The following is a 15,433-nucleotide window of genomic DNA, read 5'->3' as shown; positions in this document are numbered from 1 at the left end:
TATTTATTTTTTTTAAATTATTGTTAGCCAAAGTTAAACCAAAACTGTTTATTTTGTTTGTTTTTCACTTTTCAACAGACTTTTCATAACGTGATGTAATGGAGGATTTAAATTAATGCAGAAAATGACAAAACAGTTTAAGTTTAAAACCAACACAAAATGTTTTTATTTTAAAACCAACACAAAATGTTTTTATTTTAAAACCAACACAAAATGTTTTTATTTTAAAACCAACACAAAATGTTTTTATTTTAAAAACCAACACAAAATGTTTTTATTTTAAAACCAACACAAAATGTGCTTCACTGACAGGAAGTTTGATTCATACAGGTTAAAGTTCAGGTCATGCTAGTAAATAAAAACGTTCCACAGCTGCTTATCAGTTTGGATCAGAGCATTAATTAAAGCAGTTCCTGCATATGTTTACTTCTGTACAGTAAGGAAATAATTCATAATAGTTAAACCAAAAACAATTCTTCAGAATTAGAAATTCAAAGCTGTTGAGTTTCTGTTATCATGTGAGGCACAAAATAAAGATTTTATAAGAAGTTTTTACAAAATTGTACACATTGAGGGTAATTAGGAGACATTAGCTTCTAGTCTTTACAGTTTATTTAGTTTGAGAACCGATAATGTGTAAACAGAAAGCTATAAAACTCATAACTTATAAACGCTAAACTAAAACAGTTTGATTTGACAGCATCAAATGTTGCAAGTTGCAGTTTTTCTGGATTTTTTTTTATAGATTATAAAAAAATTAATAAAACCACTTGAGAAAAAAAAATAGCATTTCATCATCAAAATAGTTCAGGCTAACTTTGGGTTAGCTTCGTGTTTAGCTTGTTGACGTTTCAAGTAAGCAGGGAGGCATTTTGACGAAAAAAAGAGAGAAATCTTTAAAGACCTTCTGCTGATTCTGGTGGGGAGGACATTCAGTCTCTGCTTCTGTGTGAATGTTTGGGTGCTATGAAGAAGAGGAGGAAGAGGAGAAGGAGAAAGAAGAGAAGGGGAGGACCGAGGAGGTCGGCGGAGGAGATAGGAGCTGATCGGACCAGGCCGGATCATCCAGGTTTATTTCCACAAATGGGTTGCTGGAGCAAACCGCTAAGAAAAGGAGAGATAGATATGTTTATAAACTAAATTATTTAAACTCATAAATCTTCCAGAAAAAACGAGCAAAAATTTATTTTTACAATTTTTATAAGTCAGACATAAAAACACATTTTTCAGAGTAAAAGCTCAAGATTCTATAAAAAAAAAAAAAAAGCAACTAAAGTCCAGAAAAAATGAGTTTTAGGAAACCTGCAGTTCTGTTTATCGAGATTTTTCCAAATGTCTCACATGGGCGGCTGAGATGCAAAGAAATGATTGTTTGGGGTTTTTTCAGCGTGTGGGAGATCGCCCCCTGCTGGCCGAAGTTTCATCAACAGAAACCCGCTCAGGATAGAGCAACGTGTTACTTTCTCATGAAACAAACTATCTGAGTCCATAAAACACCAATGGAGCCAAAAATACTAGAAAATATTCACACACATAAAGTATCATGTCAATAATTATGCTTCAATTATAAATTGACAAAAAAAAAATCAATAAGCTGCTATTTGAAAAGTTTTAATTTGAAACTGTTTTCAATAAACTAAACATTTTGGGAGATGCCTCTTTTAGAAAATAATAAAACAATGTACAGAATCTGATTTATTTACATTTTATTACATTTTTTTTAGTTCTCAATATTCAATGGAAAATCTTCTATTATTACAGGAATTCAGCTGATATTGTGACAGTTTATCGTTTATTGTTTGCCATCTTTATCTCACCTGCAGATTCTCAGTCAGATTTAAGTCAAAACTGGACGAATCCTGCAAAATGTTAACATGACCTTCAGTCAGAAGGAAAATGAAAATATAAGCAGGGATATGAATCATTTTGGACTCAGCTGTAGTTTTTTTCTCTCTCCAGTTTTATACAGATACTTCAATAAAACAATTTAAACAAACGGAAAGATTTTTGATTTATGTCACATTTTCCTTTTGCTTGGAGAGAAAATTATATCAAACTCATTAATATTTAAAACTACATATTAAATTTGTTATTTTAATGTTTAAATATGATGGATAAATATTATTATTTAACCCTAATTTATAACAACATGTTGAATTTATGTTAAACTAGACTTTAAAGTTCCATTCAACATGTGAACTGGGATTCGGTTATTAGAAAAAGATTTTTTCCACTGAAATATGTTTTATAGCACCTGTTGATTGTGTGGTATTTAAATGAGCTCACATGGATTGTTGTTGTTTCCGTTCTGTTGCTGCGGCTGCGTCTCCTCGACTGCATCGAAGAACAAGTTGTTGCTGCTCATCTGGTTGGATTTCTTCTCTGCCTGGTCGCCTCCTGATAACGAGCTGCTGCTGGAGGAGGAAGAGGAGGGGGACGAAGATCGCTGCGGGTCGTTTGCTTCTGGAGGATCCTGAAGAGCTGCAGGAAGGGACGGAGTTAAAAAGGAGTAAATGTCTGAATTCACCAAAACTGGGTCTGGATCATCAAATGTTGCCTCAAAGGGGAAAATTCACTTTTCATATTAATAGTTTTCTGGTGTCTGGAAAACAAGCCGTTTCAAAAACCTCCTGATTATTAGGTCACTCTGCACCGTTACCTAGCAACCCCAGCCAAACCCAGCGCGTTACCTAGCAACGCAAGTGGAACTCCAACAAGTTTGGTCAGCTGGTTTTACCAGCGTATGCGCTGTACAATGGCTGCTGGAAAGGACAAGTGATTTGTTGTCAACTTGCCATCCATTTGTTCTTCATCAGGGTCAGAGATGTACGGCTGTGCAGATGTGCATCAGTTTGCAGCCATTTTCAGCTTATTCTGTTTCTGAAAGGAGCTAAAATAGGCAGAACTGAGCAGATAAAATCTAATTATGCATCCTTGAAGAAGTTAGGATTGATCTATTGGTGATACAAAACATTTTTATTACATTTGTTGCACAAAATAATTCTTGGATAATGAGCTTTTAGTCTGCTTAGTTCTGTCTAGTTAGATTTTCTTTCAGAATGAGCTGCTTTAGAGCCTCATGTCGCCTTAAATCCAAATAAGCTGCTGTTGGTCACGTGCCCAACTCAACGTTTACACTCACAAATCAAAATGTCTGCAAATAGATGCGGGATTATAGAACCATATAGCTTTGAAAAGCAGAAGTGGAGAATCATGCGCAACCAACAAGAAAGCAGCAAGACCAAGCATTTGTCTTTTCCAGCAGCCATTGCACAGCAGTAAAACCAGCTGACCAAATATGCTGGAGCCCAGCTTGGGGCGCAGTGTGACTGAACAATTTCGAGGATTTTGAAACAGTTAATTTTCCAAACAACAAAAACCATCTGGGTGGTTGTTTTTAAACGTTTGAGGTGTTTTTAGAAGCAGTAGAAACCCAGATGGAAATATAGAAATGTGAAAAATGTACATTTTGAATAATCGACTCCTTTAAACATGCAGGTATTTGCTAAAATTCCTGCTGTTTAAATATTTAGATTTCCAAACACAACAACCAAGCATTGGTACCGTTCTCTTCCCCATCTGTGTTCTCCTCTGGTTTTGGGCCGGTGCCGTTGGGTACTGGTGTGGTGGAGAGATCATCAGAGATCACATCTTTGTTAGCCGGTTGGTCTGAGAAACAAAACAAAAACGTTCTTACTCAGATTGTCAGACGTTTTAGGACATTTAGATGGAGTTAGTTAGTTACCGAGGTCGTCCAGGTAGACCTGACCGAAGGTGCCAGTTGGTTCGTACGCACTGCTGGAGGCCGGAGGGCGCTGGAGGTCAAACGAGTATGTCTGAAAAACAAACAGGTGAATAGAAATTAAAACACAGTTTTAAATATCATATCATAGTGTGATTGTTTTTCTTTAAGGAAATATGGATTTATTTGTTGTTTCTCACCCTGGATGCCCTGCGGAGCATGTAGAGGATGACACACAGAACGATGATGACGATGATGATCAACACCAGCAGGATGTAAGCTGCCGAGAACAAAATGACAAGATTACCTTCTGATTGTCCTCATTTTAGGTTAAAAAATGAATTTCTTCTGATTAAAACACAGAAGAAATAATGAATATCTTAGTAGGGTGATTAGAAGTATTCACATTATCCTGAGTTCATTTTGCCTAGTGACCACCAGAGGGCGCTGGAAAATTAGCAACATGTTAGCTGTAATTTCCTGAACCCAAATCTAGAAAACAAAACATCTGCATTCAGTAAGGAAAGTATTAATAGCATGAATGACTTGCATCTGTTTTAGTATAACTTTGGTCTGTTTTTAATAACTGAGACATGATGAAACATCCAGCAGGAATCGGGGTGAAAATTCACCTCATAGTGAATGACTGGACTACAATGGAAAAGAAAAAATACTGAGTTTAGAAAGAATAAGAGTGAAGTGGAAAGTGGAGTAAAAAAGTGAACTTACCCCAAGATGAACCGCCTGCAGCCACTGGAAGAAACACATCAGATTTAGTTTTTCACTCAGGAGAAATCTGAGTTAATGTTGGTTTCCTTAATTTATTCCCCTGGTTAAAAGCGCAGGCGGCCATTCTCAAAACAAACGCTGGATAACATTGTTCTTAAAGGGGATTGTGTGTGGAACCATCTGAACTACGCTGCCTTCAGATGGAGTTTTGGCTTCGTAATTTAACTCCTTTAAAAGCTCCTGCTCTTTCTGAAACGCCGCCTTCAGGAGATAATCACAACACGGCTGGTAAAAACCTTTAGCAGCGTTTTACCAGCTCTGTAGCTCAGCGTCAGCTGGTTGCTGCTGCTCAGCTGAGAACTGCCGAGCAGCAGGCCTTGGTGGAAAAGGTAGTGGTGGACTCTGACCTGAACCTTCAGAGCCACTTAAAGACAGTTACAAAGTCGGACTTCTGTCACCTGAAGAACATCTCCAGGATTAAGATCTAGAGAAACTCATCCATAGCAAGATTAAATCCCACCTGATTAGAGCTGCTTCTGAAACATTATAAATGAAACATTAATCAACATTTTGATGTGTATCGACGGCTCTTGACAAAAGCTGCAATTATTGGATGTGTGTTCTATGACTTTATATTTTTGTGTTTTTATGAACTGTGAACTGCCTTGTAGCTCAAATGTGCTATACAATAAACATGATTGATTTATTGATCTGTGTGTCAAAATATCAATCAGATCCAGACGCTGCTGCTGGAGTTCTGACTAAAACCAGGAAGTTAGAGAGCATCACCCAGTTCTACAGTCCTTCCACCGGCTCCCTGCAGCTCAGAGAACAGACTTTAAAATACTGTTAGTTCATAAATCACTGAGCGGCTCAGCACCACAATACTTTAAAGAGCTGCTGTTGTCGCCATAGCAACCTTCCAGACCCCTCAGGTTCTGGTGCTGCATCCAGAACCAGAACCGAACATGGAGAAGCATCATTCAGCTTCTATGCACCACAAATCTGGAACAAACTTCCAGAAAACTGCAAAACAGCTGAAACACTGATTTCCTTTAAGTCAATGCTAACCATCAGTCTAGCTGCCTGTGTCCTACCTGCCTATGTTACCAAAAGGCAGAAAAGCGTTACAGGAAAACGGTAAATAAATGTTTCTTACATTGAAAATGAGTTTCTGTGGATATTCACGCAGTTAAACTAAACATAGACGTCCCTCTCCTTTATTTAGTAACAAACTGCAGCCGGTTATCATAAATCTCGCTCCTGAAAATGGCAGCTAAGTGGTAAAAGTGTGTTATTTTTGTTCATCCTGTGACCGTCAGTGTTCGTTCTGGTTAGCTGGATTAAACTTGGCATATCTGAATGTGTGCCTGTGGGTTCTGGTGAGCAGTTAGAGAGAAGTCAGACGTGTGAGTCGCTGTGGTTTGATACAGGAAGACAAAACGAGGCAGAGCGAGAACCTGCAGCCTGCATGAAGCGGCTGAGCTACCTGCTGCGGACGCCGTAGTCGCTGCAGAGGTTGACCCTTCGCCGGTTTCTACTTTCTGCTGCAAAAGAGGAAATAAAAACTCCATTAGTTAACTCCATCTGACATTCTCTTTTTTTATTTCAACCTTCTTGCATTTGATGGTTTGAAATGTTTGTTTCCTCTCCTGGATTTCTGAGAACTGGTTTCGTGTCTCTGAAGCTTTTCTTGTTCATGGTGGGCTTTGCACTACAACCCAAAACTCACTTCCTGTCTGCTGTTTTTCTAGAACGGCAGCGGTGGAGCAGGTCGATTAAGCTCACACGTAAAACCCTTTTTAAAGAGCATTTTACATAACTTTACACAACAAGCAGCATCCAAACGACCACATCTGCATTTCAGGTGCAGAGATGTGAAGATATGAGGTTAATAATGACAAAACTTTGTTCATTGATGATGCGCTGTTTTGTTGCAAATGATGTTTAGCTCACTGCAGGAATAATGGCTTAGATGAAGGTCAGAGCTGGAGCTTTTTTACCTCCAGAAAGTAAAAGAAAATCTGCAAAACTGTGTAAAACATTACAGATTGGATTCATTTTTAATCCTGAAGTTCTTTATTAATCCTAAAAAGAATATTTTTGTCATAGAGATGTAGATGCGGCTCCTGCAGCAGTCTGTTTTCCAGCAACTTTGAGGAAGCCTCTGACTGAAGAAAGTTGTCCCTCAATGAAGCACAAGATGTGGAATTTCTAACAAAGATGTGCAATTCTGCACTTTTAGTAAAAACAAAGCAACCAAAGAGGAAAATAAATCATGTGAATTCATGTCTATGTGTAATTTTAAGGTCAATTAAACAGATTTGTGCATCAAACTGGAGAAAGTTTCCAGTTGAAATGATCCAAACCATCAGAGATTTCTAGAAAACATGTTTTGTTTTTATGTTTTTAGAAAAAGTATAGTCAGTATTTGGTTCTGCTCTAGTTCCTCTCAGATAATTTCACTTATAATATGAGAAAAATGTCTGTCTCACCATAAGTGAAATAATCTGCCAGTATTTTTGTCTTTAAATGTACAAAGCTATCTGCAGTAGAAACTAGACCAAAAATCCTTGGTAAGATATTGAGTTTTTGCAGTGTAGATGTCTACTGCAGCACCAACACGGTTTCTACTGTTAATATTAAATCATATTAATGTATATTTGGTGTTTGAACTATTAGAATACGCAGATTAACAGAAGACTTAGCTCAAATAATCCACAGGATTTCTGCTGATTAATTAATGTTTTCACTTCATCCAGTGAATATAAAAATATTCAGGTTACTGAGGATTGTTACCGTGGTTACTGAAGGTGAGGTTGGGCTCTGATGCATTGTGGGTGATGGAGTTGGCATTGATGCGTTCTTCGTCTCCTCTGTGGTTCTGTTAACGTCCATCTTAGGTGTCGAAGCGTTAAAATTATCTGTGGCTAAAATAAAGGAGACAAATATCAAAGAAGAATCTCAGATCTTCAAATTAAAACTTCAAAACGTTGCAGAGAGAACGATAGATAGAAAACAGGCTAAATCTTTAAAATAATCCAGAGTTGATGGAAGGAAACTTAACATTCCTGCACTTGAAGTCAATAACATAAATACTTTAGTTCAGATTCTTTATTGAAATTTATTTGATCTTTCATTGAAAATTATAATATTTTTAAACTTTATTCAGGAAGAAATACACAAATGAAATGTATTTTTCTATTATGATAATATGTTACTAGATTATTTAGTAGGCATCTATAAACTTTATCCAAATTCTTTCCTGGATTTTAACAAAATGCTTGAAAAGAAAAACCAGAAAAACACTTAAATGTCATTATGATATAAACATAAATAATGAAAAGCATCTTAGTATTGGTTAACTAAGTAAATACTTTGTATTCTGCATTTAGTGTGAAAAAATTTGTACTTTTTCACTAATATTTAGTCAATTGTAAGCCATTTATTGGAGGTAAAATAACCATAACACCATTTTTATCAGTATATTACATTTATGGCAAGCATCTGCACTTTAATAAATCATTTAAAATGAATTAGCTACACAGAGATCATCTAAAACTCAGTCCTATAACATTTTTAAAACTAATTGTCACAGAGCAGCAGTGGAAGTCATGAAGATGAAGACACAGTTAGGAAGAGATCAAAATAAATGCAACATTGATCAAAATATTTGATGATTTGATGATGGTAATCAACAAAATGTAGCATTTCTTTCTTGTTTCTCAGTTGGATTAATAAAACTCAAAAGACTGGATAAATGAGGAGAGAAGAGAGAATAATTTCTCTTAGATTTGGGATAAATTGAGCTCTTTATTTTAGGAAAACGTTGCAAAGTGTAGCATGTTATGCTATTCTGTCAAAATAATGAGGAAAAAAGACAATAGCTGATTTAAAAATGAAACAGAATCAAAATCAAATTAGATTCAGTTGATTTATTTAAAAATAATTTTAAAGTAAAATTTCTCAGATAGTATTTTATTATCTTAAATTAACGCAGGTATTTAATAAAATTTAATTCTGGAGTGACACTCTGCTACAAACTCCACACCACTTGGTGGCGGTAAAGCACCAATTTCATTGTTTCCCAACCGTCAAAAAGCGTAGAAGAAGAAGAAAAGGCAAGAGGAAGCAGGAGAAGAAGAAGAATGTGACTTAATGAAGAGTATTTTTACCATTTTTATTTACATCCACGGCCGTTTTCGTGTCATTTAGTTGTGAGGGAGTGGAAGTTTCTGGAGCTAAATAAGAAACAGGAAATAAAATAAATATAAATAAATAAAATTAGAAAATTCTAAATTAAGGAGGCAGATCATTGATGGTTCACTTGTGCAGAAGTGGCGAGAGTAAAAAAAATAAAAATAAAAACAGAATTGTGCATTTTGGATTAACACTGTTAAAATTATTTTAGATTAGAAATTTCAGGCTTCTGCTGTTGAACAGGACATCCTTGGGGCAGAGAAGTCTGTAAGTACCAGGATGTAAGAGTTTAGCTAGACGAGCTAAATGTTAGAACAACCTGAAATACAAAATACATACTTTATCTGAAATTCATCAAACGCTGCAGAATACAGTAAAAAATGTATGCTTGTAACAATGATTGCGTTTCTATGGAAACAGTTTAACGATGTACTTGGGTAATACTTTACTGTTACATTTACTAGCTTTAGGTGTATTTTTACTACTCTGAACATTTTATTTTTACTGAGTAAATTTATTGTAAAGTATTTCTGCTCTTGAGTCAAATTTCTGGATTTTCTTCCCACTGAATGAAGAACAAACATGTTTTAACCAAAACCTCATCAGACAGACACACACCTGGAGTTTGTTACAGTTTGATCAGTTTTTCATTGAAAGAAACTGATTTGGAAAAATGTTCTTTAGTGTGATTTTGTTATTTTTGTTACTTATATGATTTATCATCATTGTGATACATAAATGCCAAAGTTTCCACTTAAGTTTATGTTCTGGTCTGATGATGTAATTTAAAAATATTAAATGATTGATCAGTTGCTCCGTACTTGAGTACCTTTTACCAAATAATTTTACTTTTATGTGTTGGAGTTTGTGCTACTTTTACTAGAGAGCAATTTCTGACTGTAGCTTTCTCACCGTGTGCTAAAAAAACACCTTTAAATTTGAAAAATGAATTCAGAAGTGGTTTGAGTTTTGACCAGCAGGGGGCGACGTCTGTGACCAAGATAGAAACAAAAATAGACTTTGCTAATTCGTTTAAAATCTCAATCAGCCGCGTTTGTGAAGCGTCCTTCACACTTATTCATAACACTTATGTTGCTTTTTAAAAAGCCTTTTAATAAATTAGCATAATTTTACACTGAATTTCTCAGGAAAATGCACTCTGTGCCGTAAACAAATCACATCTTTAGGAATTTGTGTTTTAAGAAAAAAAAAAAAGTCACCAAACAAATGTAATGTAGTTTTTACTTCTATCATTTATTATAGAGCTTACAGGATGTGGATGATAATATTTTCCACTATAAATCATGTTACCTGGAGTTGCAGGAGGTATCGTCGTCGGAGGTATTTCTTCTGAAACAGCAGAAGTTGCTAGAGCTGCAAAACAGTAAAGATAAATATTACATAAAGCAACATCTTACCATCAAATTTAACAGCTTGTCCTTTAAATCATAAAGTAACATAATGTGTGGAGGATGCAGTTTACTGATAACAGCGACTGAGTCTTCTTACAGCTGCAGCTGCTTTTAGATGTGTGAAAAAACAAACTACAGCTGGTGCAACATGAGAGCAAAGAGGTGTTAAAAATCTGAGGAAGACAACAAAACATTCAGGTTCTCTGATCACATCTTTATTCTGCTCTATCTGCTGCAAACATAAAGATCTGACTGGTGATTAGACCAAAACCTCCTGCACAGTTGCTAACATTTAGCATGAATACTTTTAAGTCAAAGTAAAACCAGAAACTGCAGCTGCAGTCACACTAAGGTGTGAGGTTAGTGGTGATTTGTCCACTTTTTGTTTAAACTTTCAGAACTAAAAACTGTTGCTTTAATGTTTTAACGCCTTTCTCCTCTCACATAGTTTACCAAACATGTTAGCATTCACTTATCTTAGCATAAAGCTGCTAAACTACAAGCTAGCATTTAGTTTTGCTTTCTTTTAAAGATATTTTAGATGTTTTATTAAATATTTACAGAGTGATGTTCAAATAAATGTGGTTATATTCTACAGATCATCTGCTTCATAGTTAAAGATCCAACATTTTTGTAGTTTAATATTTTTTCCAGAGTTTGTAGTCTCACAAACACGAGACAGATGCAACTGGTTAGCTGCACTAGCTGAAAGCTTTCAGCCATAGTTTTATGAGCTTTTAAAAACCGTCACATATGTCTAATAAGTTTTCATCCTGAAGGATCTAAGTGATTATTTTGTCACTAAACTCACTGTTACAGCTTCTTGATCATTTTCTAACCTTAATTTAATAATAAACATGTTTTACTTCCTGAAAGGCAACACAGTTTAACGTGTTCACTGAAAAACCATTAAATCTCACCAAGTATTTTGGTCTAATTTTAGTGCAAAAATGTTATTATACTTGAAATAAGACAAAACTAACTTAAAAATGACCTTTCAGTAAGACATATGAGGTTATTTAATGTAAATAGTTCCTTAATATTCATGAAAAAGTTAGATTTATTGGCAGATTATTTCACTTATAAAATGGGGAAAATGTTTTGTTACCAGTGAAATAATCTACCAGTGGAACTAAAACTTCTTCATCAATATTAAGCGATTATTGATTTAAATAAGCTCATATATCTTTCTGAAACGTTCCTCAGAAGTTATTTCAAGTGTAATAAGATATTTAAACTAAAATTAGACTAAATATACTTGGTGGGATTTTGTGTTTTTGCAGTGTAATACTGGAGCTGTGTTTTTATTTACATAAAGGTAATTTCATTTTGATTATTTTTCCTGAATTATAAATGGAGTCAGATTTTTAGTTAGTTGATTCATGTGGAAGAAGTCCAGTCAAATCAAAGAGCATGCTCTTAACTTCCTAAATCTAAACATTGATTTAATTTCTGCATCTTTTCATTATAAACATTAAATCTCATTTAATGCTGCAGCCTAATCAGCAGGACCACAATAATGCTGAAATGTTCTTTCTTATTTTAGCTCTGATTAAAATTAACTTTCAGTAAACTTGGACACACCCCCTCATAAATGTGAACATCGTATTAATTCCTAAACAGAAAATATGCAAATATTGCACTTTTGCACCAACATCACTTTGCATTTGAAAATAATAACAGTTGATTTTGGCGGAAACCTAAAAGCTCACTGCGGCGTGTGCTGGCTCTGCTTTACTTCCTGCATGGAAAGCATCAATTAAATGTGCTTCATAGTCTGTGGAAATAATGCAAATGCAGATTTATGACTAAATTAAGGTTTTCCAGATGAGTAAATAAATGACTATGATGGCTAATTTATGTCCAGCTGCTCATTTTGAACAAACCTTCTTGTAGCATTTGACTAAACCGAACTGAAGAAGTGAAAGTTTTTAATCAGTCGCCTCAGTGAGCATCTCTGTGTTTTTATTATTAAAGATTTGAGTTAGAAAAAGGACCTGGGAGGAAAAGTGTGTTAGCAGTTGAAGTGAACTCACCCAGGAAGCAGAGCTGAAACAGCAGCTTCATCATCTTGATTCAAACCGTCTCCAACACTTGATTGTTTTTTCTTTTTACAACAAGAAGCTGTGATCATCAGCGAAGCAGCAGCAGTTTCCCTTTTATTCAAGTTATTTTGTTCCTTTTTCTTTTAAGCTCCTTCCTCTGCAGCGTTTTTAAGTCCTCCACTTTTAGACCTGAAGCTCTAAAACCGTCTCTCTTCCTTTCTCTCTGTTTCTTCCGCCCTCCCCCATCCTCTCTTCTCACCGTCGCCCTGTTTTACCTCGCTGTGTTTTTCTGTTGTGTGTCTTAAGCGTTGTGGTTTGAAGAATTCAAATTTGACTGGCGGGCTCTGAGGCCTGATTTCAGAAAGTTTCTCTGTCGTGACGTGGAACCGTGGATGAAATGTGGATTCTTTTTTTTTCAACGTTTTTATTATTTTCCACCAAGAATTTAGCAAATATCTGCAGAAAAGAGAGAAAATCTAATAAAAACATGCTTAGTGTGCATGAAATCTGTTTTCTTTCCATCTTAACCTTTCCCTTTCCCCCCTTATCTCCCACCCATATTTCTAAAAACAAACATCACTGAATCATATTCTTCTCCGTGCCACACTTGTTGGGCGTCTTTCTGTAAATCATTCTTGGTATCACTCAGTTTTCAGGAACTGAGTCATCAGCCGCAGAGCGAGCTCCAGAGCCGCACAGGATGCAACAGTAGCTCTGCTTTCTCGCTGCTTCTACCTCACCAGCGCAGGTGTCAACCCTGTTCAACCTTCAGCACAGAGATAAACGTTTACAGGTTACTTCAGCTCTTACCACTTTCACCTCTTCTAACACTTGTTGGCATGGAAGAAATTCAATGCATTTTGGGATTTAGGCAAGTAGGCGTAGTAAAGACGACAGGCTGAAGGTTAAACTGAGCATCAGAACGGGGAGAAACGGGGATTTGAGTCATTTGGAAGGCAGCCAGGCTGGTCTGAGTAAAACAGAAACTGTCAATCTGTTTGGGTTTTCACCATCTGTGCCATCTGTTCACGTCTGAAATAGAGAAAAAGTCAATTGAGGAGCAGTTTGTGGATTGAAAGGTCTTGCTGATGTCACAGGAAAATTTAATGAGATGAGGAAAAAGTACCCAGAAAACTTTCTTTGAGGTCATGAAATGAACAGGTTCACTAAATAATATGATAATGAGTGGAACCGCGCTGCCTGGTCAGAAGAGTCTGGAAGTCCAGATCCATCCTGCGTCGTACGCAGAGGTGAAGGTATAGAAACACTGGAAGGTTTAACCATAAAAAAAAACAACATTTTTATATGACAGAGGTAATTACAAGAAATTTAATTTAAAAATAAATTGGAATGTGTTGCAAAACAGCGTCTTACCTGAAGAAGAGGGATGGATTAAATCCGGTGTACCACAAGGTTTCACCTTCGGGCCCCTCCTATTTAATATCTACACAGTGGCTCAGATAACAAGTAACAAGGCAAATAAAAATACTTACCAAGTTACCAAGTACTTCAGTCAAGTTTCTAGATCACTTGAAACAAGACAAAACTAACTTACGAGTAAGTTTTCATCAAGATTTAGGAGCTTGTTTTCAGTCATTAATTATAATTAAGTGCTGGTTCTGCTGACATATTCGATTCACTTTTAACATTTTTTCAATAATCTGCCACTGGAACTGGTACTTTTTCCTTTGATTTTAAGGAATAATTGGCTTAAATCAATCAATCAAGATTGTGTGTATAGCATCTATCAGCAACAAGGTGGTTAAAACGTCTTTACATTATAAAAAGACAAAAATATAAAGTCATCAACAACTGAAGCATTACTTTTAGCCAAAAGTCGTCAAAATGTTGGTTTCATTTATTAGGACTTTAAACTGCTGGGTTTTTAGTCCAGATTCAAAGGAACTCAGTGTTTCAGCTGTTTTGCAGTTTTCTGTAAGTTTGTTGCAGATTTGTGGTGCATAGAAGCTGAATGCTGTTTGGTTCTGGTTCTGGGGATGAGGAGCAGAACCAGAATAAGTTCCTATATCTTACCAGTAAGTTACTTGTCAGTTAGTTTTCTCTTATTTCAAGTGTGTCAAGAATTTTTCACCTGAAATCAGATTAAAAACACTTGGTAAGACTACATAACGTATCGTCGTTATGCAGATGATACGCTGCTCTACATCACAGCGTCACCAGGTAACTATGAACTAATTTAGTAGAAACTTAGAAAACATAAATGCATGGAGGTGCCATAACTTTCTGCAGCTGAACAGAAACAAACAGAAGTTATTTTCTGCGGACCTCTAATCTGGAACAAATCTCTAGAAAACTGCAAAACAGCCGAAACGAAGAGGACTTAAGCGGCTGTGTGGAGATGTTGAGTGTTTGTGCAGCACAAGGCCTGAAGGTCATCCAGTTATAAAGCCCAGACTGACTGGTGTGCATGTTGAATATTCATTTCTGCCTCTCAAACGTCCATCAAGAGGTTTTAAATGCAAAAGGAAGGAAGTTTTAAACTTTAATACGTTTCTGTTCCCTGAACTTCTCCTTCATGTCTTCACTTTCTCTCAAACTTTAAATGTGACCTTTAACAGCGGCTCTCCAGGCGTCCTAAAGCTCGTTCAAAGTTGAGCTGCACAACATGATGAACAGTTGGCACTGCATTACTGACTGGGCTACAAAGATGGCGCCGGTGCAATCATAACAATGCAATCAGCAAAATGTGGCTAGACAAAGTTATGACATTGATGTCCTTCACAATTAAATGTCTCCTGATATTTCACAGCCTGATTTCAAAAGTTACTTTTTGAAAAAGTTGGGGAAAAAAGGTTCATAAATGAAATTAAACGTATGCAAATTGATGTCTCACAAAATAACAAAAAATATTTTAGTCACCAATAAAATATGACATTTTGAAGTGACTCTAAAACAAGGGAATGGGAAAAAGTAATTATAGAAACCAAATAGCATAAAATGTAAGAAATATTGAACAGATTCAAAAACTAGTGACAAATAAATGTTCAATATTTGCGTTTTCAAAAAACATGCATTTATAACTGGAGATACTGGCACCAAAAAATGTTTTTTTAATTTTAAAAGTGTTTAAAAAGATATAAAAATGTAAAATTTCCCCAAAAACACACAAAGAAAAACAAACACATAATGTCAAAGGACCCAGAATGTTTTAGACCACATTGTTTATTTAAAGTTCATTTAATTACATCGTTGCATAATGGAGCAGAAATTACATTACTTGGTTTATTTTAATACCATTTGTTTATTTTATTTAATGCTTTTTCAGCAGGGTTGTAGTTAACAAG

The 15,433-nt window shown here is 35.7% G+C and overlaps 1 protein-coding gene across 2 annotated transcripts; it reads right to left on the bottom strand.

Annotated features, from left to right (window-relative positions):
• Positions 1–255: 255 nt before the first annotated feature.
• LOC103151661 (putative protein TPRXL) lies at positions 256–12,624 on the bottom strand. 2 transcript variants are annotated; one of them, XM_007571839.2, is made up of 11 exons: positions 12,120–12,624; positions 9,983–10,045; positions 8,647–8,712; positions 7,271–7,401; positions 5,961–6,015; positions 4,472–4,495; positions 3,943–4,022; positions 3,746–3,836; positions 3,565–3,669; positions 2,287–2,481; positions 256–1,104 (listed from the first exon to the last, which is right to left on the bottom strand). In XM_007571839.2, the coding sequence occupies exons 1-11, from the start codon at positions 12,151–12,153 to the stop codon at positions 965–967; spliced, it is 984 nt and encodes a 327-aa protein (XP_007571901.1). In that variant the 5' UTR covers positions 12,154–12,624; the 3' UTR covers positions 256–964. The 2 variants fall into 2 exon arrangements, with proteins under 2 accessions (XP_007571901.1, XP_007571900.1); XM_007571838.2 differs by having other exon boundaries at positions 5,961–6,018; positions 12,120–12,623.
• Between the last annotated feature and the right edge of the window lie 2,809 nt (positions 12,625–15,433).

The sequence above is a fragment of the Poecilia formosa genome, unplaced genomic scaffold, assembly GCF_000485575.1.
Source record: "Poecilia formosa unplaced genomic scaffold, Poecilia_formosa-5.1.2 Scaffold288, whole genome shotgun sequence".
NCBI lineage: Eukaryota > Metazoa > Chordata > Actinopteri > Cyprinodontiformes > Poeciliidae > Poecilia > Poecilia formosa.
The sequence above is the reverse complement of the archived record's forward strand: the minus strand, read 5'-3'. Positions and strand labels throughout refer to the sequence as shown.

Bases quoted from the DNA above. Each gene is read 5' to 3' on its own strand.
- LOC103151661 (XM_007571838.2), bottom strand. From the start codon at position 12,153: ATGATGAAGCTGCTGTTTCAGCTCTGCTTCCTGG. The intron at 4,496-5,960 runs GTAGCTCAGCCG...TGTTTCTTCCAG, and splicing joins GACTACGGCGTCCGCAGCAG to TGGCTGCAGGCGGTTCATCT. The intron at 4,023-4,471 runs GTAAGTTCACTT...TGTTCTCGGCAG, and splicing joins TGCAGGCGGTTCATCTTGGG to CTTACATCCTGCTGGTGTTG.